At 39.4% G+C, this 23,999-nt stretch overlaps 1 protein-coding gene across 5 annotated transcripts in view; it reads right to left on the bottom strand.

Annotated features, from left to right (window-relative positions):
• LRRC7 (leucine rich repeat containing 7) overlaps window positions 1–23,999 on the bottom strand; it is a 172,202-nt gene that overhangs the window by 44,831 nt on the left and 103,372 nt on the right. For all 5 annotated transcript variants that reach the window (XR_015951009.1, XM_088673912.1, XM_088673915.1 and 2 more), the window contains exons 8-12: window positions 14,970–15,033; window positions 14,204–14,278; window positions 11,652–11,796; window positions 10,003–10,075; window positions 1,521–1,650 (exon numbers count right to left, since the gene is read on the bottom strand). Coding sequence is in view for 4 of the 5 variants with exons in the window: in XM_088673912.1 (XP_088530038.1) it covers window positions 1,521–1,650; window positions 10,003–10,075; window positions 11,652–11,796; window positions 14,204–14,278; window positions 14,970–15,033 (487 nt within the window). In the remaining variant the exon portion in view is untranslated. The remainder of the gene's footprint in view (window positions 1–1,520; window positions 1,651–10,002; window positions 10,076–11,651; window positions 11,797–14,203; window positions 14,279–14,969; window positions 15,034–23,999) is intronic.

Consider the following 23,999-nt stretch of genomic DNA (forward strand, 5'->3'; position numbering starts at 1 on the left):
TGAAGCATCATCAGTAAGAAAGAGGAGAAATGTGTACAGAAAGCATTGTGGCAAAGGAGTGGCCAGCATATTGACTCCTCCTTGTGGGCACTGCTCCCTGGAGAAATAAATTGATACCTAATTGTTGTACTGGATTGTTAACTTCCAAATTGCCCTATTTTCAAAGTATGATGTAACATTTACAAGCTGATACAAAACTGTTAGAAATTAAAAATGTTTGATGGAAACCAGTTGGCCGAAATATAGAGATTTGTTGATTCAAGAAGGAGACCAATTTAAGTTAAAGACCTATGAGGAGTTGAAATGTAAACTAGATGATTGGCTCCAATATCACCAGATAAATGAAGTTTTCAAAATGGATAGACTAGTTGGTTTTCAATTAGAAAGGTCAAAGTTGGAAACAGAATTGTTAGAACCTAAGACGAAAACACTTTCCAGAATGTATAAATTGTTGCTAGAGTGGCACACGAAAGATGAACAAACAAAGAATGTGATGATTTTGTGGGCAAATGATGTTGGTCATAATATTATGATTGAGGATTGGGAGAAATTGTGGAATGTGAATATTAAGTTTACTGTGTGTAGCCTACTACAAGAAAATTTAATGAAGATGATGTATAGATGGTATCTTACACCAGTAAAATTGGCAAAGATATATCACAACCATGACAACAAATGTTGGAGATGTAAGAAAGAAGTAGGATCCTTTTACCACATGTGGTGGACGTGTCCACTAGTAAGTGACTTCTGGAATAAGATTTACAATGAGCTTAAGAAAGTGTTGAAAAACACATTTGTGAAAAAACCAGAAGCATTTTTAGTGGGCATTGTAGGGAAAGAGATTCCAAAGAAAAATGTGTCCTTTTTTCTGTATGCTACGACAGCAGCGAGACTTTTGATTGCTAAGAACTGGAAATTACAAACACTACCAACGATCGATGACAGGCAGATGAAGATGATGGAGTTTATGGAACTGGCTGAGATGACCGGAAGAATCCGCAACCAGGGAGAGGAAGCGACAGAAGAAGAATGGAAAGACTTTAAACTATATCTTAAAAAACATGCTAAAGTAACATATTAGAACAGAAATTAAGTTGTAAATAAACTGTGGAAATTAGTAATACGTGAAAAGATAACTAGAAAACAAGATATACAAGGTGATTAAGATGATATAGAAATTGCTAATTATAAATGTGTTAAAGAACCACAGGGAGGGAAGCCCGAGGGGGTCCCTTTAGACAATGTTAGGGAAAAAGGAATATGTAACTTGATATTGTGTTTCCTCCCCTTCTTGTATTGTTATCATTGTTGCGTTTTTTCTTTTGTGTTTTCTCTTTTCTTTGTACTTTGAAAAATTCTAATAAAAATTATTATTAAAAAAAAAGAAATTAAAAATGTTTGAAATTCATCATTTGTATTGAGACAAAACTCTGATTTGGTAATAGCGCCTTCAGTGTAAATTTATTCTGGATAAAGACAGGGAAATTTTCAAGTAATCATATTTCATAATATATCCTTACTTCTCTAGGCAGTTCAGGCAGGAAATTTTCATCTACAGCTAGTGTCCGTAGACTGTGCAAGTAGCCAATGGTGGGAGGTAGAGACTCTAGTTCATTACAGCTGCAGTCGAATTCCTCTAATAAAGATAAACTGAAACGTTAAGTACATTTGTTAGTCTATGTCACAAAGCCATCAATCACTGGGTTTTTTTATATCTAAATCTTAACATTCCAGATATGCAAACTATGCAAATAGGCATAAGACTTTCAAATGACAAAAATATAAATATAAGTATCTTGCATATTTTTGAGCTGCAGTACAAAGTATGTATTTGAAGGACATAATGGAATTATATTTGGAAATGCTTTCTAGGTGAAGCAGAGGAATGGTCCATCTAGGGCACTACTGTCAACACTAACTAATAATAAAGCCACAGGAAGAGTATTTATGCAGTACTATATGCAGGGTGGATTTGATTTAAATCAAACTGATTTAAATCACGATTTAAATCACGATTTAAATCACTAGTCAGTAAGGCTTGATTTAAATCATAGTTGATTTAAATCATAAAGACTAATTCTTGCTGGTATAACTTTATTATGCAAGTAGATGAAGATTTTTAGAATAACAACTTTTCATATTAGTTTTTTTTTATCCCCAGTTTAATAGGTTAATCATTCATATTTGGACAACTTTACTGTTGTACTTAGGAAGGAGAAAAATAATCATTACCTTAATAATAACAATTTAAATAGATTTATTCAACTGAAACAATAACATTTCAGCAAATGTTATTTGCTTAAACAAACATCCATGTTTGTTAACTAATTTGGCTAAACAAAAACAAAATATATATATTTTAAGAAACTTAGACTGTCAGCCCAGCCTACACATGAAAAACTTAAATACTGTCCACTCCAAACAATCAGAAAAATATTGTTTCTATTCTATTCACTGAACTTCTTGAAACTTAGCACTGAAGGGGTTGATTCTGTATTCATAGGTTTGTAGAACAATAGGATTAAGGTCTTTTTCTCAACTCTGTTCATGTTATAACATTTTTGCTGTGAAGAAGAGGCATGTGATCTCTGTTGAGTCAAATTCAGTTTTGAGAACTGCAAAAGTAAACCAAGCACCTGTGATAATATCTTGTAGGCAGAGAAACTGCCCAATAATCTTACAAAAACCTCTGGAAGAGCATGACATTGTGAATGGATTAATGGAATTTATTTACCCCCAAAATTAAACATGTACAACCTTATACTACAAAATTAAAAAACTAATCTTTATTTCATGATGGAATAACCTTTGGATGGTAATATGTTTTCCTCAAAAAGCATTTTATTAAAAAAATCCAATTTAAATCAAAAAAATCGATTTAAATCAAAAAAATCCGATTTAAATCAAAAAAATCCGATTTTTTTGATTTTTTTTTTAAAAATCATTGATTTTTATCCACCCTGACTATATGGCAAACATCCATGTATATTTTGTCACATGTATATGATTGGCAGTAAGTTCCTAGCACATGTAATTTCGGCAGATGTGTATATTGGTCTCCTCCCATTTGCAAATGAAGCAAAATAGACATACTGTATGCAATTTTATCATGCATAAACAGGCCCCATCAAGAGATATCTTAACCATGAATCCTTTAAGTAGAAATGCTAGCAACTGAATCTTATACTGACAAGAAATGTGCTGGAGTTAAACGCCAGAAACACTTTCCAGTATTACTTAAGTAATACATATTTTACAAGGGATTGTCTAGACCAATTTCAGCCTAGCTTCAGGCCCAGTTTTAGTACAGTGGTACCTCGGTTTACAAACACAATTGGTTCCGGAAGTCTGTACTTAACCTGAAGTGTAATTAACCTGAAGCGAACTTTCCCATTGAAAGTAATGGAAAGTGGATTAATCCGTTCCAGACAGGTCCGCAGAGTACTTAAACTGAAAGTTCTCAAACCAAGGCGTACTTAAACCGAGGTATAACTGTACTGAAATGACATTGGTTGCTCTGATTGACCTATACTAGGGGAACACAACCTTGCTAAGTCTCCTAGACTTATTGGTGGCTTTTGATAGCACTGACCACCATTTCCTTCTGATTCAGTTCTGTAGCTGGAAGTCAGAAACATGGTGGAACAGTGGTTTGACTTCTACCTACAGGGCTGTTTCCAGAGAATGGCATCAAGACGATTCCATACTGTGGCCCACACTGTTTAAATAGATGTTACAGCCATTCTGAGAGTTCTTCAAGGTACAGTGGACCTGCCACTTACACAAGGGTTCAGTTCTAAAAGTCCACATGCAAAAGCAAAATTGTGTAAAGCCAGGATTCCCCAGAACCACTCTCAACTTGTCTGGCCTTGCCCTCTGCCTCACTTACTGCACAAGCCTTGGGATGCTCTAGAAGAAGATATAGAAAAGGATGTATGGAGATTTTTGGGTAGTGAATAATGGTTTTGAATTGTATAAAAGTTAAGAGAATGATGTAATATAGGAATGGGAATTAAAAGAGGATAAATGTTTAAGATTAGTAAGGATAAATGTTTAAGATTAGGATTAAGTGATAAATCAGGATGTAAAATTAAGATATATGAATACTGCAAATCTAGTTATCAGGACGAACTCAAGAGGGGGGATACGGGGGAAGTCCATAATGTTAAGAATCAGTATTGGATAATGGAGATAGAAATTTTTCCTTTTTCTTATGTTTTCTTTTTTGTATTTTGTTATAAAATCAATAAAAATTATTTTTTTAAAAAAGCCTTGGGATGCTCCCAGAGCCAGGTAAGCAAGACAGATGGATCAAAAAGCTCTTGCCATTGCGTAAAGCCAGGAACCCACCCACCCGTGGTGCAACCCCGTTAGGATTTCACCCCTCCCTATGCTGCAGATATAGGATTGTTGGATCACATGTCTGTATGTAATGCATTTCAGCTGCTGATTGTTAGAGCTATATAAGCGGAAAGGGAGATACGCTGTTTGCTCCCTTCCTCCCACTGTTCTCTCAGAGTGATGTTTTGTTTCAGCATTCTCTCTGAGGAAGAGAGAGAAAAAGGAGCCATGTTTATTTTGTACGGTTTGTACTGTTATGTTTGATTTCGTTACAATAAATAAGGATTAGATGTTACACCTCAAGGCTAATGCTCTGCTGGTCGTGTGCTCATGTCCCAGAGCGGGTATGGGTCGCATCAGTGAAGAATCACGGGCGACGCTGCATTGAGGGAAGGCATAAGGCCTCGGTGTTATCTCCCAACACCCCCACCCCACCTGTCCAGAGTCGGCTTTGCCTCTGCCTCACTTACTACAGTCTTGGGACTTTCCCAGAGCTTTTACACCTCATTCCCAATGCCCAGTAAGCAAGGTATCTGGGAAGGAGGCAGGAGGCTTTTGAAAGCATCTCACAGCCCTTCAAACTCCCTCCCAAAGCCTAGTAAGTGAGGTGGAGGGCTTAAAAAACTCTTTCCATGGTGGGTTTTCCCAGCTCGCCATTTATTTACTTATTTATCGGCCATGCACCTAAGGTTGCGATTGTGTCAGTAAAGTGAGCAAAAGTTGAGGCCCACTGCATTGGGAGTACAATTCCATAAATATGCTGATACCAATCACTGCCTTTACATATCATCTGAGTCAGGAGAGGTTGTGCAGTTGTTGGACCGATGTCTGGAAGCAGGAATGGGTTGGATGACAGCCAAAACCGAAGCTGAATCCTGAGAAGATAGAGATCCTGTTGACAGGAGATTCTTGTGTTCAAAACTGGATAGATGGCATATTCTGGAGGGAGCTGCACTCCTTCTGATGGAGTATGGAGGTGCCCTTGGATTCATGTGTCTTGGAACACCTATTAGTAGCTGCAGTTTGTTTGCTAGCTATAGACATTCTTGGATGGTGATAGCCTGGCAGCAGGATCCTGCAGTCTGGTAACTTCCAAGTTAGATTACTCTAACATACTCTATGTGGGGCTCTGCCCTTGAAAATGGTTCAGAAGTTGTAGCAGGGGAAGGCCACCATGGTAAGAGTATTGAGTGGTTCAGCCAGTTTAGTTCATATAACACCAGTTCTGAAGAGTTTGTACAGTCTGCCAATATGCTGATGTGCTTATTTCAAGGTTTTAATGTTGACTTATAATGCTCTGAAAATTTTAGGGTTAAGTTACCTGAAGGATAACCTCATCCTATATTATCCTGCCTGCTGGGGATGCTATACTCACTATTTCATCAGCAAGTGGGGTTCATACTCCTGAGACTTGTGAAGAGACCTGTGGAAAGTTGTGGAATGCCCTCCATCTTAAATTTAGGTCGGTGCCTACATTGGTTGAATTTCAGCACCAAGTTAAAAATTACCTCTTTATCCAGATTTTTAATGATGTGGGGTACTCAGCCACTGATACTTGGAGAGAGCAGTTATAATATTTATGAATTGTATACTGTTCTCAATTTTTACTGATGTTTGTTTTTAATAATTGATGTGTCCCACCCTTGTGGTCACTTGATTTGATGCAGGGTAAGATAAACATGAAAAAATTAAGTAAGTTTCCACAATCCAACAAAATAATTCTGCAATAATTCTGTGAATTTAACTGCTCAAACATCCTAATAAGTGGCACTCTGCATTGGAAGCTTGACTGAATTAAAAAGAAACTGTTTCAATAAATCCTGTTTCCATATGTAGCAGGTATAAACCTGGCTACCAACTACTCAGGACAGGAGGGAAGGGGGTACACACAGACTTCTCATTAACAGAATTTACAAATGACCAAGAGCAAAGCTTTCCCCCATAAATTTATTGGCAACAGTAAAATAGCAAGTGCCCAATACGGCCTTCACTTATTTACTTCGACATTCCTCAGACGAACAAATCTAAAGGCAGCTGCTCCACAACCCACAGCCCATCTGGTTCCCCACACATCCCCCCTGCAACTAGCTACTAGACCACACTAGCCTGGAGGACTGAAGTGTGTCATCCTCTTGAGAACTGCACAGTGATTCATGAAGTGGGTTGGAAAGAGAACAGCTGAAAGCTTTGTTAGGCTTTTCATTATATGCTTGCGGCTGCCAAGCTGTAATTCAAGCCAGAGGAAGTGATCATTTCTAAAGGCAGCATTCAGACAAATTGGCCCAGATCCACTTTAGGCTTGGGCAGACAGAAGATGTAGACATAGGTGACTGTGCTTTAGTAGACCACCTGGCAAAATGATCATGCTGCACCTTCAGTGATGCTACAGCCAGACAAGAAATGTTATCACTTATTGAAATTCCCTTTCAGCTGCCACCAGTTCCTAGAATAGCAGTGCAGAATATATGCAAGAGGGGAAATGTTGCGTTTCAAACGTATCCACACTAACCAAATGCTGAATTCGATCCCTGGCACCTTCAGTTCAAGGATCTCAGGTAGCAGGACTGAGAAAGACAGCTGTGAAAGTCATCAACAATCAGAGTAGACAATACTGGGATAGATGGACCAATGGTATAACTCAGTATAAAGCAACTTTATATGTGCTTCTGTGGAAACACGTATTGCTCAGAGCAAAGGCATTCAGGATTGAAGCAAAGTGCTATCACAAAATCCTTCATTACTTAAGCATTAAGGGAGCAATCTAATATTGTGTCTGTGGATGCAACAGCATTCGCCTTCAACTGCTGCCCCTGCCCCTCCTGCACCGAGAACTACGGAGCTAAAGGGGAGGAAAATCCTATTTGCACAGTTGAATATGTCTCTCAAATATGAAAATGACAAGTATCAATAAATATGGATTATAAAAGAGAAGGAAAAAAACCCTACTAGATCCCATTATGCATGATTTCTGTTGCCTGGTTGCCACTTTCCTATGGCTGGATCCGATGCTGCTGCAGGAACAGCTAACAGAGCAAAGCTAAAAAAAATACCTTTAGGATTCAAATTCTAAGAAAACTGGTTTGCAAATGTGTGGAAGACAGTTGTGGATGGTAGCACTCATGAGCTTGCACCTGTGACTCATTGAGAGCTCCCCCTCCCCAATTATTTAAATTGTCCCATCCCACCCAAATTATTTAAATAATCATTTCATAAAAGAGAAACCTTATGTAAAATTTCCACTGCAAATTTAAATCAAACGACAACAAAAATCTTCAACCTAAATAGTTTTAACTTGCACATCACTGAAAAGCAAGGTTCTTCTTGCAACAATTTCTGCACAGTCCAAGCTGCATCGTATATGAAAATATTCATATATGACAGTTTACATGATGCAACATACATTTACTGAAGATCTTACAAAGCTCTCATCAGCTAAACAAATGATAAAAATAGAACAAAACACTGTCTGCCAAAGCTATTATCTCAATAAAGTAGTAATTTATGTATCTGTTTTTTATTACCACTCATTAAGCTCCTGCTAAACATCTGGAAAATGCTACCAAAGCTATTATTTATAAATAAATATGATTCTACAGAACACTTATTGTTTTATACTTAGTTGTTAAATTTATGCTGTAACTGTACTTAGTAAGGAAAATTTTAAAGTCTCTTGATAGTCTTTGAATTTTATATTATTTTTACACTTTCAATTTAAAAAACTGATCCAACTTTATAATTAAGGAGCTGAGTTAAGGTTTAAGAGTGGTACAGTGATTCCTTCCCTATGCTGCAATGGAAATAGATCAAGAAAGTAACAGTTTATTTACCAGAACATGTAGCTGCTGTTATGCCCTTGTCTGTTTATTACTCACTACACAAGGCAATGAAGCTGTAAGGAGTAGGCTGTTAAGTTATCCCCCACATGTCCCACAAAAAGCAGGTATTGTATTTGGAAAGCATTTCAAATTTTTGTATAACAGAAAAGAACACTATGAATACAGCACAGCTCAAGTTAAGCACTTGTAATTCCCATCGATCTTAACAGAAGAGATTTAAGCATGTGCTCAGTTCTTCAAACGAAATCAATTATACTTAAAGAAAAACAGGTTGCTTATCTTAAACTGTAGCTCCTTGAGTAGTCATTTGTGCAGGCACATATATGGAGTTCTGTACCTGCGCAAAGTCTGAAACTTCTGATAAACATTTTGGCAGGAAATCTGCCCAAAGCACATGTTGAAGGGGTACAGTTCCTACATTCCCTCTCAGATACTAATGGATGGCAGCTATATAAGAAAACACTTGAGTGACAGCAGGTATGAAAAAGGGTGGGTTGTTTGAGTGAACATATGACCACATGAACTAAAGTTGCAGGCAAACAGCCTGTTTTCTTTGGGGTCTTTGTGTAGTTCCACACATGGTAGAATAGCAAGCTAATTTACCCCAAGGTGGGGTAAGTACTGACTAGTTATTGCTGAGCTCAACACAGCCCATCAAAAAGAGGTACCTGCCCAAGCCTAAATATCCAAAGCATCATGCCTGACAAACAATGATGCCTGCAAAAGAAGCTGGAAATTCCTCTTTGAAAAGCTGCGGCTCTTGTAAAAGTAGATGTGGACTCCCATTGGTACTGGGAGCTATGCCAGCCCATAGCAAAATTTATAGCTTACATAAAACAACAAGAGAGGCCATGAGTCAACACAGGTAGAGTCTTTCTAGAGCCCTCAGAACACATGGGAAAGAAAAGGATCATGTTGAAACACAGCTGTCCTATCCATATAAAAGGCTAAGTCTTGATGGATGGGCAGGATGTGGAAAGATCATTCTTAGACATTCAGATAAAACTCAGGCAAGACAACATCCTGGTATAAGCTAAAAGCTATTTCCTCAGTGCCCCCAGCTTTTATGACTCACCAGCTGTGAGGGCACATGTACAGCCAATGCCCTACCAGTTGGCGAGCCCCCCCCCCTCATAGGGAGGCCACTGATTGGCCCATTTGAGATGCAGCAGTCAACAGGAACTCAAGCCAGATGTCCAGGTTGCCAGAGGGAATTCCCCTAACGGCCGCCTGGACATGTGCACTCTGTTCTCACTGCCCGGGGATGGCAGCTAAGCATGAGAGGCTGCAACAGGCACCCACCCAGGAAGAGTTAAGCATCCATTTCCTCCTTAGGCAGAAAATACACATTTGTCTTGAAAACAACCTTATTGCTAAGTACAGTGGTACCTCGCAAGACGAATGCCTCGCGCAACGAAAAACTTGCAAGATGAAAGTGTTTTGTGATGTTTTTGGTGACTCGCAAGACAAAGTTTTCTATGGCCGTGCTTCGCAAGACAATTTTTTGCGGTTTTGTTTTGTTTTTTGCCGCAGCAAACCGCGCTTCGCAAGACGAAATTATCGCAAGGCGAAATTATCGCAAGACGAAGTGACTCGCGGAACGAATTACTTTCGTCTTGCGAGGCACCACTGTACATCGAACTAAAGTGGAAAACAGGGTAACTAATGCCCTGTAGGATGAATTTGACACTAAGGCTTCTAAGCACACTTATGGTGGAGTACAACGCCACTGAATCCGGTGGGATTTACTTCTAAGTAATTATGGATATAGGATTGTGCTATAAAATACTGCAGATAGAAAAAACTATTAACTTCTACCACTTACTTTCCAATGGCATTGGGGAGAATTGTGAGTTGATTGTCATCTACTTTTAGAGTTGAAAGCCTTTTCAAGAGCCCTGAAAGAGGGAGAGAGAGACAGAGAGACACAGAGAGAGATGTGTTAGACATTGAAAGCAGCATATTTTTTCCCTATAATTATTTTTTTACTGTGAAGTACACCCCTTTTTCAGAGGGACGCGGGTGGGCACTGTGGTCTAAACCAGAGCCTGGGGCTTGCTGATCAGAAGGTCAGCAGTTCAAATCCCCGCGATGGGGTGAGCGCCCGTTGCTCGGTCCCAACTCCTTCCCACCTAGCAGTTCAAAAGCACGTCAAAGTGCAAGTAGATAAATAGGTACCGCTCTGGCAGGAAGGTAGACGGCGTTTCTGTGCGCTGCTCTGGTTCACCAGAAGCGGCTTAGACATGCTGGCCACATGACCCAAAAGCTCCCTCGGCCTATAGAGTGAGATGAGCGCCGCAACCCCAGAGTTGTCCGTGACTGGACCTAACGGTCAGGGGTACCTTTACCTTTTACTCCCCTTTTTCAACTCTCAATACTAGTGGTCATAGTGCCTATTCTGCGGCCAGTGCCTATTCTGCGGCCAGAAGTAACAAAATAAATGGAATAATAAATAGTATTTTTGAAATAAAGGATTCCTGGTCAGTTCAAAAGAATCTTCTTCCAGAGGTGGCTATGCAGTTGTTTCAAACATATTTTCTCATGTAATCCCTAAATTTGCAAACACAGTACAGTATCTTCTAATTGCAAAAACCGCATAGGTCTTCATAGACCTATTGCATTGGTAGCTAAAGCTCCATCAGCAACAAGGATTTTATTGGTGCCATGGAAACTTTTCTCTCCTCCCCACAAAGCCCCCTAAATCTATTCTGGGGGGGTTCTAATCCCTCCAGACTAGATTTAGTGATGGCGCAGGATAGGGGGGAGGGGGGATTCTTACTGTGCTATCATAAATCCTTGCACTGGCTTTTCCTCATGCAACAATTTAGTTGAATATGGACCGCTGAAATTAATGTGCCCAAGTCAGCCATGTTCATTAATTTCAGTAGGTCTACTCTGAGTAGAACTAGCACTAGATACAAGTCATGCAGTTTAACAATGGATTGCTATTTTGTATTTTTGCACATGAAGTTTCACATTTGTGCCTGAGGACATGGATTTTATGTAATGTGAGAAAAGTCATTCCAGAGTATTTATTCATAGCAGGAAGCTAAATTACAAACCCACCTCCCTAACACATGTATTATAGTTAAAAAGACACCTGTGGAAAGATTCTAGCATTAAAAAATAATTGCACCTCATATTCAAAGATGAGTTTCTACACATAAAACTGTGGTGCAAGGCAATGTGACCAGGAACACTTTTCTGTATTATGAAGTAAAACTTCAAAATTTTATACCTGTATTCTTCAAATAATTCTTAACTCTTAATATAAAAACAGTATGTTATTTTAGAGATAAAGTTGCTAATAATAATTACAAGATAATGAATGATAGCGGAGGCAGAGAAATCTTAATCTTGATTCAGAAGAAACTGACCCTTGAATCCAAACCAGCATTTATTAACAAAAACCCATTTTCTTAGCAACAAGCTATCACACATAACCACACATTTAGCCAACATTTCTTTCTTTACCTATAGAATCTGGCAGTTGTTGTAGCATGTTGGATGACAACAGTAGATCTTCCAGGGCTTCACATCCTGATATGTCCATATCTATACTTTCTATCCTATTTTTTGACATATCCAAGTACACCAGCTGCTTTAACCTTCCTATAGGCTTGATGACATCACATAAGAATAGGTTGTTGGTTAGATTCACATTTTGTAGCAAGCATCAATGCTTAACAGCAATAATATTTAGAAATTAAAGTTAACAGAAAGGTATTGGTGATTTACAGAAGCAAAAGTGATCTGGTCTGATGTTTCGTTGGTCAAGTATGCTAGAAAAACCACTGTTCTAAACTGGTATCCAAAGACACTGCAACAATGATCATTACTTAAAGGGTAAGGGTATGATTCTTCCCAATGACTCACACGAGATAGGATCCCAACAGAACAATTTTTGGTATAAGTGCATCCACAGAGTGTGGCACAGATTGTTGCAAGGAACTGGAAGGCCTACACATACCTCCCATATTTCAGTTCACCCCACTACCTTTGCTTAATCAACAAATGTGAGTTCAGAGCAGTGAGCTAACAAACCGAAAGGGATGTCTGGACAAGGATATGGAAGATACACACAGACCCCTCATCCCCGCTATTTCTCATCCCCATAACTTCCATACTGGATTATTGCAATGGGCTCTGCATAGAGCTGCCCTTAAATGCAACTCAGATACTTATCTTGCCTATTTCACAGACTTTAGGCTGCTCTCAAAATATCAGTGAAAATCATTAGTGCTATTTATAAAGACACATGTGAATAGTTCTTCCTAAATGTAAGAATATTTCAGTTTCTTTATGCAGCAAATAAGGATGTTGCACACGGATCCTTTACTGAATTGCACCATTCCTTTGTGTGATCCTTTCATGAATTTCAGTTGTTGGATTGGAACTACCTGAGCACTACACAACAGATGGTCTAAGAGCTGTCAACTCTGACACTGCTAATCATCAAACAGATATGAATACATGAAACAGAATCCAACACTTACTGTACTTTGAGTATGTATAAATACATTTAAAGGGTTTGAAAAAGTTCTACAAGCACTAAATCACATTGCCAAGTGAACTAGAGTGCTCTTATACTGAGCTGAAGTAGCAATGTTGTTACCCAAAGGCATTTTTGTAGCATATACTGTAGTATTTAAATTGAAAATGGACTTTTATGTGCTATAGGCTAGGCAAAAGCTGTACAGACAACACTATCCTCTGTTTAAGTTATGGCACAGAAATTTGCCTTAAGATAATTTACTCTGTGTGCTTGAAGTAGAATTCTTTTATTAAAATTCTCTTAAAACCATTGAGTTAGATCCTAAGAACACTGATCAGAGTTCCATTCATAGATTATAGCTTCCCTACTTCCCTCTTCCTGCTTCAGCTTACAAAAAAAGGGGCCCCTCCACAACAGCACTGGATATGTTGGGGAGAGGGCTGAAGCTCAAGGAGAGAACTGACATAAGCAGAAGTGCCTTTCTTATGGAGTTAGGTGCTGCTGGATTCACACTATTGTGATTTATTTCATGCCAAACTCAATAAACTGACAGCTGAAGATAAGAAAAACTGTAAGAGGAGGCAAAATAGAGATAAACCATGAGTCCAGTGGGTAGGGCTCCTAGCGTGTGTGTACGTGCTTTACTTAGGACCAGAAATCCAAGGGGGCTGCACATTCTCACTGTACTATTTCCTAGAACAACTTTTCCCTTTAGACATCATGATCCTGTGTTACCATATGAACGCAGAAGTTATCATATACTCATCTGGCTGTCATCCCCAAAACCATTCTAAATGTGTGTGATCTGCAGGGCCATCTTAAGCATATCTGGTGCCCTGGCACGAAGATCCCTCCAGGGCTCCCCCCCGCCCCCCAGTGCGGCTGTCTGGCGGGCGCAGCGCGGTGCCCTTCTGGCGGCCCAGCACCCTGGCGCCGTGCACCACCCAGCCTTGCCTTAGGGCCGGCCCTGGTGATCTGCAACTAGCATGTCTATAAGCAGTATTCATCCCTTGTTGAGAAGGTGTCTCACTGCTGCTGGAGTGCATTCTCTTCTTCTACACAGAAGAATGATTAGAAATATTATGATATGGTATCTTAAGTTATTTGTAGCAGATCTAGTTGTTCAGAAATAGCAGCAATGAGAGTCAGATTAGCAGATGCTTTGTTAGCTAGACAACCTTCAGTAGTGAAATGCATGAGGCATGCTACAGAAATATTTTTTAAAATTTGTTCATATATAAGCAGCAATAAGACTCTCTGAGAGCCTTATGCTACTTAGATCAATTGAAAACCCATCACCTGTTAAAGAAATAGCATATTTCAAATATGTTTAAATATAACAGAAATATATACGTAACTGAAATTTTGCAGAGTTGTGTAGTGTCAGAACAGATCAATGTAAGTTTATTATTTACAATTACTATGCAACATTATGTTAGTATCCTTGTCTGAAAACATGTTCAGTGTTGCATCTCCCTATATTAACAAGAAATGAAACTAAACAACACATGAATGTATACAATATCCATACCCCAGGCAGTGTTTGAAGCGAATTATTGTCCATCCATAATTCCTTTAAATTGTGTACTTGTTCCAGAACCTCAGGCTGTAAAAAAGTATATTTTATAAATTTAACATTATTGGAAACCAAATGATATTTTAATTATTTCCAAGTGATTACCTTTTGCAAACAAAATCAGGAAAAAACCCTATAGTTCTTTAATCTGATCATCATTTTCTTTAAGGTTGTACTTGTAATATTTAACACAATAATCACTTATAAGTCACATTTCTGAGTGTGGTTGGATCTGAATCCATCTACCAGGATGGATCAATTAACACTGAGAAGAAGCAGCACAGAGAAGCAATGGCCGATTTAGTATTTCAGAAACTCTGAACTGTCAGGTATTAGGCGTTAAGGCTTTTATTCTCACAACTTCTGTGATGCTGCTGGTGTCTGAAGCGAGATCCTACATATCTATCAACCCTTCCCCATAATAAGTCACACAATCCAGAGTATCGTGTGCCACAAATAAGAGACTTACTATTTGTACACCCTCATTATTATCCCTGTCTGTGGACATAATATATTTCAACATGAATTCCTTTTACTGTATTACCAATGCAAAGCAGGATCCTATGCAGCTTTTACATGTATGGAAAGCAAAATAGTAGAGTTACTCGTTTCTGCATGCAGCAGGATTCTCATAGTGGGAATTGAGGAAAATTGCATTGATATACTGAACACTGCTGAACAGACATGTTTTGTTATGCTTTTTAAAACAGGTTTTTCTTACCAACTCAGAAAATTCATTATTGCCTAGGTCAAGCCTCTCTAGCTGTGTCAGTTTGTGCATTGACCTGTAAAAAACAAAAGATAATACAGTAATGAGAATGTTACAATTTTACTGCAATTATACTATACATAGTAGCAAAGCTTGCATGTGCTGTTACATTAAATTTTAGAGGTAGACAGTGCATATTGGATAGAATAAAAACATATTAGACAGGACAACAAATATTTTTTGTCACATTGTTTATAATTAATGAAGGAATTCATTTTTATTTCAATATGAACAGCAACTTCTACAATAAACTATGATAAATGAATCTCCCTAAAGCTGCTTTTAATCAGTTTTAATATTTTTATTTTTTATTATTTTATTATCTGTACCCCACCCATGTGACTGTTCCAGCCGCTTTGGCGGCTTCCAACAGATATAAGAACACAATGAAACATCAGACATTAAAAACTTATAGAGGGCTGTCTTCAGATGTCTTCTAAAAGTCGTGTAACTATCAACTTACTTACATAACGTAAGCAAGAAGTCTCCATAGTTACAGTTAGGAGCCTGATTAGCATTCCTAGGCATACAGGATGGTCCCAATTTGTTTAAATGGAAGATTCAGTTCTGAAGATGGAAAGCCCTTATGGGTAAGGGGGTTCATATGCACAATCTAGCTCCAGCAATTACAAGGAAATGCTGGATCAGAGTGCATGTTGCAAAACATGTGCAAATGGAATAAGTTTCTCAAATGAACAGTATATTAGCTTTTATTTAAGAGTCCTATAAAGGCCATGCTTCTATTACTAGTTGGTGGAAATCCTAAGAGTGGAGAATGATGTTGTACTCAGGCTCTCTTTGCAAGTTTCTCATCTTATTGGCCTATGTGAAAATAGGATGCTGGACTAGATGAGCCTTTGGTCTGATCCAGCATGACATTCTTATAAAAAGAATTCTGCCAAGTGAAAGTTATCTTTGTCACCACCCTTCAGTGGCCTGGCAACTCTAAGAAGATTAAAAAGCAGTGTGATTTGGAGTAAAGAGTAAAGAGGTGGGGAGGCACAATTTCACATATTGCTTTGACCCAGCCAGTCAGTCAACTGTCAGGTAAAGCGAAAAACAATATAATAATAATAATAATAATAATAATAATAATAATAATAATAATAATAATTTATTATTATTTATACCCTGCCCATCTGGCTGGGTTTCCCCAGCCACTCTGGGCAGCTTCCAACAGAAAAATAAAACACAGCAATCTATTAAACATTAAAAGCCTCCCTAAACAGGGCTGCCTTCAGATGTCTTCTAAAAGTCTGGTAGTTGTTTTTCTCTTTGACATCTGATGGGAGGGCGTTTCACAGGGCGGGCGCCACTACCGAGAAGGCCCTCTGCCTAGTTCCCTGCAACCTGGCTTCTCGCAACGAGGGAACCACCAGAAGGCCCTCGGTGCTGGACCTCAGTGTCCGGGCAAAATGATGGAGGTGGAGACGCTCCTTCAGGTATACTGGACCAAGGCCATTTAGGGCTTTAAAGGTCAGCACCAACACTTTGAATTGTGCTCGGAAACGTACTAGGAGCCAATGTAGATATTTCAAGACTGGTGTTATGTGGTCTTGGCAGCCGCTCCCAGTCACCAGTCTAGCCGCCGCATTCTGGATTAGTTGTAGTTTCCGGGTCACCTTCAAAGGTAGCCCCACGTAGAGCGCATTGCAGTAGTCCAAGCGAGAGATAACTAGAGCATGTACCACTCTGGTGAGACAGTCTGCGGGCAGGTAGGGTCTCAGCCTGCATACCAGGTGGAGCTGATAGACAGCTGCCCTGGACACAGAATTAACCTGCGCCTCCATGGACAGCTGTGAGTCCAAAATGACTCCCAGGCTGCGCACCTGGTCCTTCAGGGAAACAGTTACCCCATTCAGGACATTAGGCATTCATTAAAAATAACAATGATAAGTCAATTAAACCCAAGTGCCTAGCATTAAACTACCCAAAGTTTATAAGCAATGTAATGCCCACTATACAGACAATAAAAATTATAAAAACAATAGAAAGCTGGTAGCAAGTTTCATATAGGTGCTGTGAAAAATTTGCATGTGTGAGTGATAACAATCCCACACAAACGCTTGTCAGTAAGCACCCATCTAAAAACTTACTAATTGGGTTTGACTGGGTAATCTCAGTTTGTTTATATTTCTTATTAACCAAGCATTGTAGATGTATGCCTCCCTTAAAGGAATAAGCTACACCTTATAAAATACATTTTCACAGGTTGGGCTTTTTTTTTTTTGTAACATTGCATTTATGGGTTTCCCCCAAATTTATAGTTTCATCCTTAATGAGCTGAAACATCTATTGTTAGCTATGATATCACATTGATCCCTCTGTACTCAACTTATATAGTCATTATATTTTGAAAACGTATTTTGCAAATTAGTCAGTATTTATAAATAGTACAGAGAAGAGACACAATGTTACAGCATTAATACTTCTCCCTTTGTGAATACTAAAAATAAATCATGAAGGAATTTGTGAGCCATACTGTCTTTTGTTTAGGAGTAGTTTCATCATTAACAACGGATACTAATTAACAGACAATGACTGGCTTGAGGGGGGGAAAACATTTTTGAGTTTCAAGGGTACTTTTTTATATAAGACTGATATATTTAATGAATCTAGTTCTGCTTGCCCAAGTACATTTCCAGAGTAATGTATAATCTGCCCATACTTGTAAATAGCAAACAGAAAACCAAAATATCATATGCCTCTTGTGTACCTTCCTCAAAAATGAAACTGATGCTGTAAAAGAGAGTCTTGAAATTTCCGTTGTTCAAGGGACAGCACAGAACAATATTTTTATTTCTTTGAAAGCTTAAAAAAATAAAATTCTGCTCCTTAAATGTTAACTTCCTTCTCTGAGGCAATTACCACAGCTAAAAGCAGACCAACAAGGTTCTTATGGCTAGCCTTAATCAAGCATGAGGGACAGGCATGTGACAAGCAAACTGTCAGTCAAATTTCTCCAAGTATCTTGTCAGCTTCCTCTATAACCTACAGAATGAATAAAACCTGAAATAAGATGCTTCATAAGGGTAACATGTTATTAACAATTTTGGATTTGTGCCTGCAATATATCAACTGAAATTTGTTATACGAGTGCTATTTCTCTTTCTACTTCTGCCATTTCGTTTCATTATTTTGAAAGCCTTGTGTGTTGCTGTCAAGTTGAGACTTAAATTCAATGGTAGCATGGCTTGAGCTAGGCATTTTGTCACTTTAAATAATTAATCTGGGTTTTATACTCCATTTGTCATTTATAATTGCAAAATGGTCTGGTAACTGCTTTCCCCTCGGCTTATAACCTTTTGAACCTTCTAACCATTTTTGTGTTATAGAAATTCAGGAACACTATGGAACAGCCTTACATAAGGCATGCACCTAAGTAATAACTACCACTATACTAATGCAACGAAATGCTGGCATTGCTCTTCGAATTGGGATACAGTGGTACCTCGGTTTGCGAACACAATCCGTTCCGCGGAGGCGTTCGCTCGGCAACGCATTCGCTCGCCAAAGGCATGCTTCTGCGCGTGCGCGAAGCGCCGATAGAGCGCTTCTACGCACGCAGGCGCTGTGCAGATTGCTTCTGAGCATGCGCAAGCTGCGCAGGTCACGTCTGCGCATCCGATGCCGTGGAACCAAGATGTAAACACTTCCGGGGCCGCGGTGTTCATAAATAGAGGGTTTTTTAATCAGAGGTAGTCGTAAACCGAGGTTCCACTGTATAGAATCATTGCCATAGAAGAGGCAGTAATGAGCATGCATATGTATGGATTCAGGGATCTCAAGACTTCATGGGAAGATGATCACAATTGCACAGGTATGGGAATAGTCCACAGCACTGGCCACCCACTCATTCTATGACAGTTGGCTTCTGCTGGAGGCAGAAAGCAATGTGGAAGTTGCTGAAGGAAGTAAGTAATTTTCTATCATACTTTTGTGTGTAGAAGAAATAACATACTGTTTAATGGTGAGATGTTGTCAGCAGTAGTGATGACAAAGCGTGAAATTAACAAGAAAACAGTGCCCAACCTGGTGATAACCTAAAAAATCATGCAGAGAGGAAGCTTCAGCCCAAGAAAAGAGAAGAGTCGGCAAGGGAACACCTAGCTACTTTAAATGAATTCAAATCTCCAGGGCCTGATGGAATACATCTGAGGGTACTAAAGGAACTTGCAGATGTAATATCAGAGCCTCTGTCTATAACCTTTGAGAATTCTTGGAGAATAGGTGAGGTCCCTGGGAAGAGGAGGCAGGCAAATGTGGTCCCCAACTTTAAAAGGGGGAAAACCCAGGCAACTACCAACTAGTCAGCTTGACACCGATACAAGGAAAGGTGCACACTCGAAAAAAGATGCTGTGATTACTAAGAACTACATCTTTCTCAAAAACAAGTCATACCAGCCTAATCTTATTTCTATTTTTGAAAGAGTTTCAAGCTCAGTGGATCAGGGAGATATAATGTACAGTATCTTGATTTCAACTCAAGAAGAACAATCCCACAACAGGTAAAGAAGGATATTAGGAGGCAAAGAGTTTGTTAAAAATTGACATTAACACACAAGCACACACACAGCCAGGAGGTACTCAAACAGTTTGCTTATCTGTAACTGTAGTTCTTCAATGGGTGATCTGTGCAGAGACATACAGGTTATATGCCTGTGAAGGCTTGCTTTTTAGATTTCTTGAACTAGGTTAGTGTTTTGGCAGGCTGCTTACCCCAGTGTGTGCACACTCAAAAGGGCATTCCTAAAGAAGGCTGATCGCCGAAGAATTGATGCTTTTGAATTATGGTGCTGGAGGAGACTCTTGAGAGTCCCATGGACTGCAAGAAGATCAAACCTATCCATTCTGAAAGAAATCAGCCCTGAGTGCTCACTGGAAGGACAGATCCTGAAGCTGAGGCTCCAATACTTTGGCCGCCTCATGAGAAGAGAAGACTCCCTGGAAAAGACCCTGATGTTGGGAAAGATGGGAGAAGGGGACGACAGAGGATGAGATGGTTGGACAGTGTTCTCAAAGCCACCAAAATGAGTCTGACCAAACTGCGGGAGGCAGTGGATGACAGGAGTGCCTGGCAAGCTCTGGTCCATGGGGTCACGAAGAGTCGGACACGACTAAACAACTAAACAACAACAACTCAATTCCTAATGGATTGCACGCAGCGGCTATACAAAAAAGTGAGCAAGAGCAGGCTATATGAATAGCAAACTAACTTACCAAAGGCTGGGGAGCTGCCTAGAAAGCCCTGGGTTCAGCACAGCCCTTCCAGAGGATCATCCATCCTGGATTAAACATCAAGTCTGTAGTACTAGATGAACATAGAAAGCTGATGTAGTAACCCTTTGAGCTGAAGCAATAGTAACCAGGAAAGGCAGCTTAAATATTAAGTGCCATAATCACAAGTAGTAAGAAGCTCATAGCAAACGGGGTTAGCTCTGAGCTGAAGCAAAGTAACTGAAAAACTGAATTTGGAGTGCAAGCTGTTCAGCACTATGGTCAGCCATAGTTGCAAACATAAGAATATTCTTCCATGCTAAAGATAAGCATGTTTGTTGATGGAAAGTGCTCTGATGAATTCAGGCAAGTGCATTAATACCAGACAGGATTTCCCCACATTTACACAGAGTTCCAAGATGTCAAGAAGACTCAGCATTGTGGCAAGATAGTTGGCCAATTGATCTAAAGTTGGAGTGGTCAAGCTTGCTCCATCTTCCATGTAACAGCCCTTCAGATATTTTAAGATGGCTATTTTAAGATTCTCTTATCCACGAGCTAAACATACCCAGCTCCCTCAACTGCTCCTCAGAAGGCTTGGTTTCCATGCCATTTAGAGGAGTATTAATACCTCTAAAGGAGGAGAGGTGGGGATAAAATGAAAGACTCTGTCTTGAGGAAGAAAGTGCAAACCCATGTGCATAAATGGCAAGCACCCACTCACTGGTCAGTGAGGAAGACCAATGACGGAAGACCACACAACCAAAAAACCTCTTAAGCTACTTGCTAAACACTGACAGGTATATGTCCTGAACAATGCTGAAGAGAAAGTCAAAGCTGATATCTTGAAGAGTCTGATGTTTTATGTCACTTGAATGAAGGATGCTTCTCCACCCCCATCGTTCTGCCCGGACACTGAGGTCCAGCTCCGAGGGCCTTCTGGCGGTTCCCTCATTACGAGAAGCCAAGTTACAGGGAACCAGGCAGAGGGCCTTCTCGGTAGTGGCACCCACCCGGTGGAATGCCCTCCCACTAGAGGTCAAAGAGAACAATTACCAGACCTTTAGAAGGCATCTCAAGGCAGCCCTGTTTAGGGAAGCTTTTAATGTTTGATGGATTTCTGTATTTTAGAATTTCTGGTTTTTTTTGGAAGCCGCCCAGAGTGGCTGGGGGAACCCGGCCAGATGGGCGGGGTATAAATAATAAATTATTATTATTATTATTATGACTTGCCAACTGAGAAGCTTTTCTTCACAGAGTACAAAGAGGTCTGCTGGGAAGCCTCTGTAGTTAGGGAGGTAGGATGACTGGAAGAGGTCCTGTGCCAAAGCAAACCTTGACCAAAGCAAAACTTGTATACTGTTGTGTTGTCAAATCCATATCATAAGCTGTATTGCAGAGCCTTTGTCCTCTATCCAAGGCATCAACTGCCTTTTCATTTTAAAAAAGCCTAAGCCATAGTAAGTTTTGAACCATACTTCTAGCATCCTACACCAGTCAAAAGGAATGCACCCAAGCATGTCCATGGATGCTCTTGTCAACGCTTCTGACCTACAGTCAGGAGTGTGGATTTGCTGTTTGCTTCCTGTTAGAAAACTGAGATATGTTCACCTCCATTGTTTGGAAGATAACCAGAAAAGGAAGATGCCTTGTCCCACAAAAATTGTTGATATTGAGATATGCACACCATGTAGCTGGCAATGCAAAATGACAGTGACACTATGGAACACAATTTACTGTCTATGATATCCATTCTCCTACCTCCATTATCTGTATGTGCAGTGTGAGGTGCAATATGTAAATTTCACCAATGACCAAGTTAGGTGAAGGATGCTTGAAGAGGAATTCTCAACCCTTTTCTTGGACCTGATAAAGCAGAGTTGGGGAACTTTCTTCATCCCAAGGACCACTTTATGGGGCAACCTTGCAGGAAAAGCCAGCTTTAGAGCAAAAATGTTACAATCATAGAGTTGGAAGAGACCACAAGGGCCATCCAGTCCAACCCCCTGCCAAGCAGGAAACACTATCAAAGCATTCCTGAGAGAGATGCCACAAGACATACGAGTAAACCAAAACAAATTAAAACATACAATGTAAAAAGAGAATAAATACAAAATAAAGTCACAAGAAGAGAAGAAAGAATAAGTGGCAATCATCTATTTATTTTGCCATGTGAGGATGAAGAAATAGCAGGGAGAAATCTGTTCATTATGTTGCAGCTGTACCTGTAGAAAAGAAAATGATTGGGAAGGCAGGAGCCATATACCCTTGAGAATGCACACCAAACGGTGGGGTGGGTGATGGCACCCTACTAAAGTGCTAGTCTAGTTCTAGATTATTATTTTTAATGATGTATTTGGAAGTGCGGATCCCATATATGTGTGACTGCACAGATACCAAGTGAAACTTATAATTATAATAAATTTAAAAGGAGGTCACAGAGAAAGCAAATTACTTCCCACAATTCAATGATTGGAACACATTTTTTTCCTGGAATATCACAAATATGAAAGAGTGATCCATTGTTGGACACTTACTGGTTTTCCAAAATACAATAATCACAACAGAATTCCATAAAAATACAACAGAGTCTGCAACAGATTATTTTTTGAATCCTTATATATGCATTATATTGCATTATATATTAATCTTGAGCTATTTAAGTCGGTAGATCCTATGTACTCATTAGTATAAGATGGCACAAGCATCATAATATCCATATGGAAAAATAAACATATTACAAAGTTATATACTAGGCATTCTTGAAATTAGTGGAAACAGTCTCACTTTAATGATACACTATCACATACAGTGGTACCTCGACTTACGAACGAATCGACATCCTAATTTTTCGACTTACGAATGGGGGTAATGGCCGCGCGCTTACGAATGTCTCGACATCCGGAAAAAAACCATGGCGGTTTTAGATAGGGATTTTTTTACTTACGAATTTTTAGATAGGGTTGCTTCGACTTACAAATTTTTCCATTTCCAATGCATTCCAATGGCGTACAAATTTTTCGACTTATGAAGGTGCCTTCGGAACGGATTAAATTCGTAAGTCGAGGCACCACTGTATTCGATTTGCAGTTTGATCCAACACCAGAATAAAATGATATCAAAATTATGATTTTTGATGAAGATATGTGTAATAGAACAATTGCTAAAGGTAAAACCGACAAGGAGCTTCTTCACATTTCACCTTGAAGCTCATCAGTTTCATCTCCCATGTGATGGTCACTGAACAAATTACACAACATCAGACATTGGTTTGCCAATTAGTTTATACTTGACAGGGGGAGGAATTCAATGTAGCACTATGGCAATCATCCCATCAGTTCAAGCTTTTCAACTTGCTGGATTGAACAATCTCCTCTTCTCCCCTGTTTGCTGTTCTGGGGTTCTCCTGGGCTCCCTCTCCAGCAAATTTCAATGAAAGGGTGTCCAATGGAGAGGAAGCCCCACTGTGCTAGCAAGCACCCTTGTACTTCCTTTTACTAGACAGACTTGTTAGCTGAATCCTGCCCAGGAAATTGCAGAGAATCTTGGGTCTCTGGTTTAGTGCACCTGAATGATGCAGATATTTTAAGCATCCATTTGCTGTGTTCACACTTTATCATTTTAGTATGTACATTTAATTCTCAGGTATGACCATTCTCTGGAGAGGCACCTCAAATCACAATGGCCTATTTAGCCAGGGGCAAGAACTGTATATTCCAAGAATATATTGCAGTTAGTGCCTATCTGGGGAAAAATGTCATAAAA

This window comes from Zootoca vivipara, chromosome 7 (assembly GCF_965207765.1).
Source record: "Zootoca vivipara chromosome 7, rZooViv2.hap1.1, whole genome shotgun sequence".
Classification (NCBI taxonomy): Eukaryota; Metazoa; Chordata; class Lepidosauria; order Squamata; family Lacertidae; genus Zootoca; species Zootoca vivipara.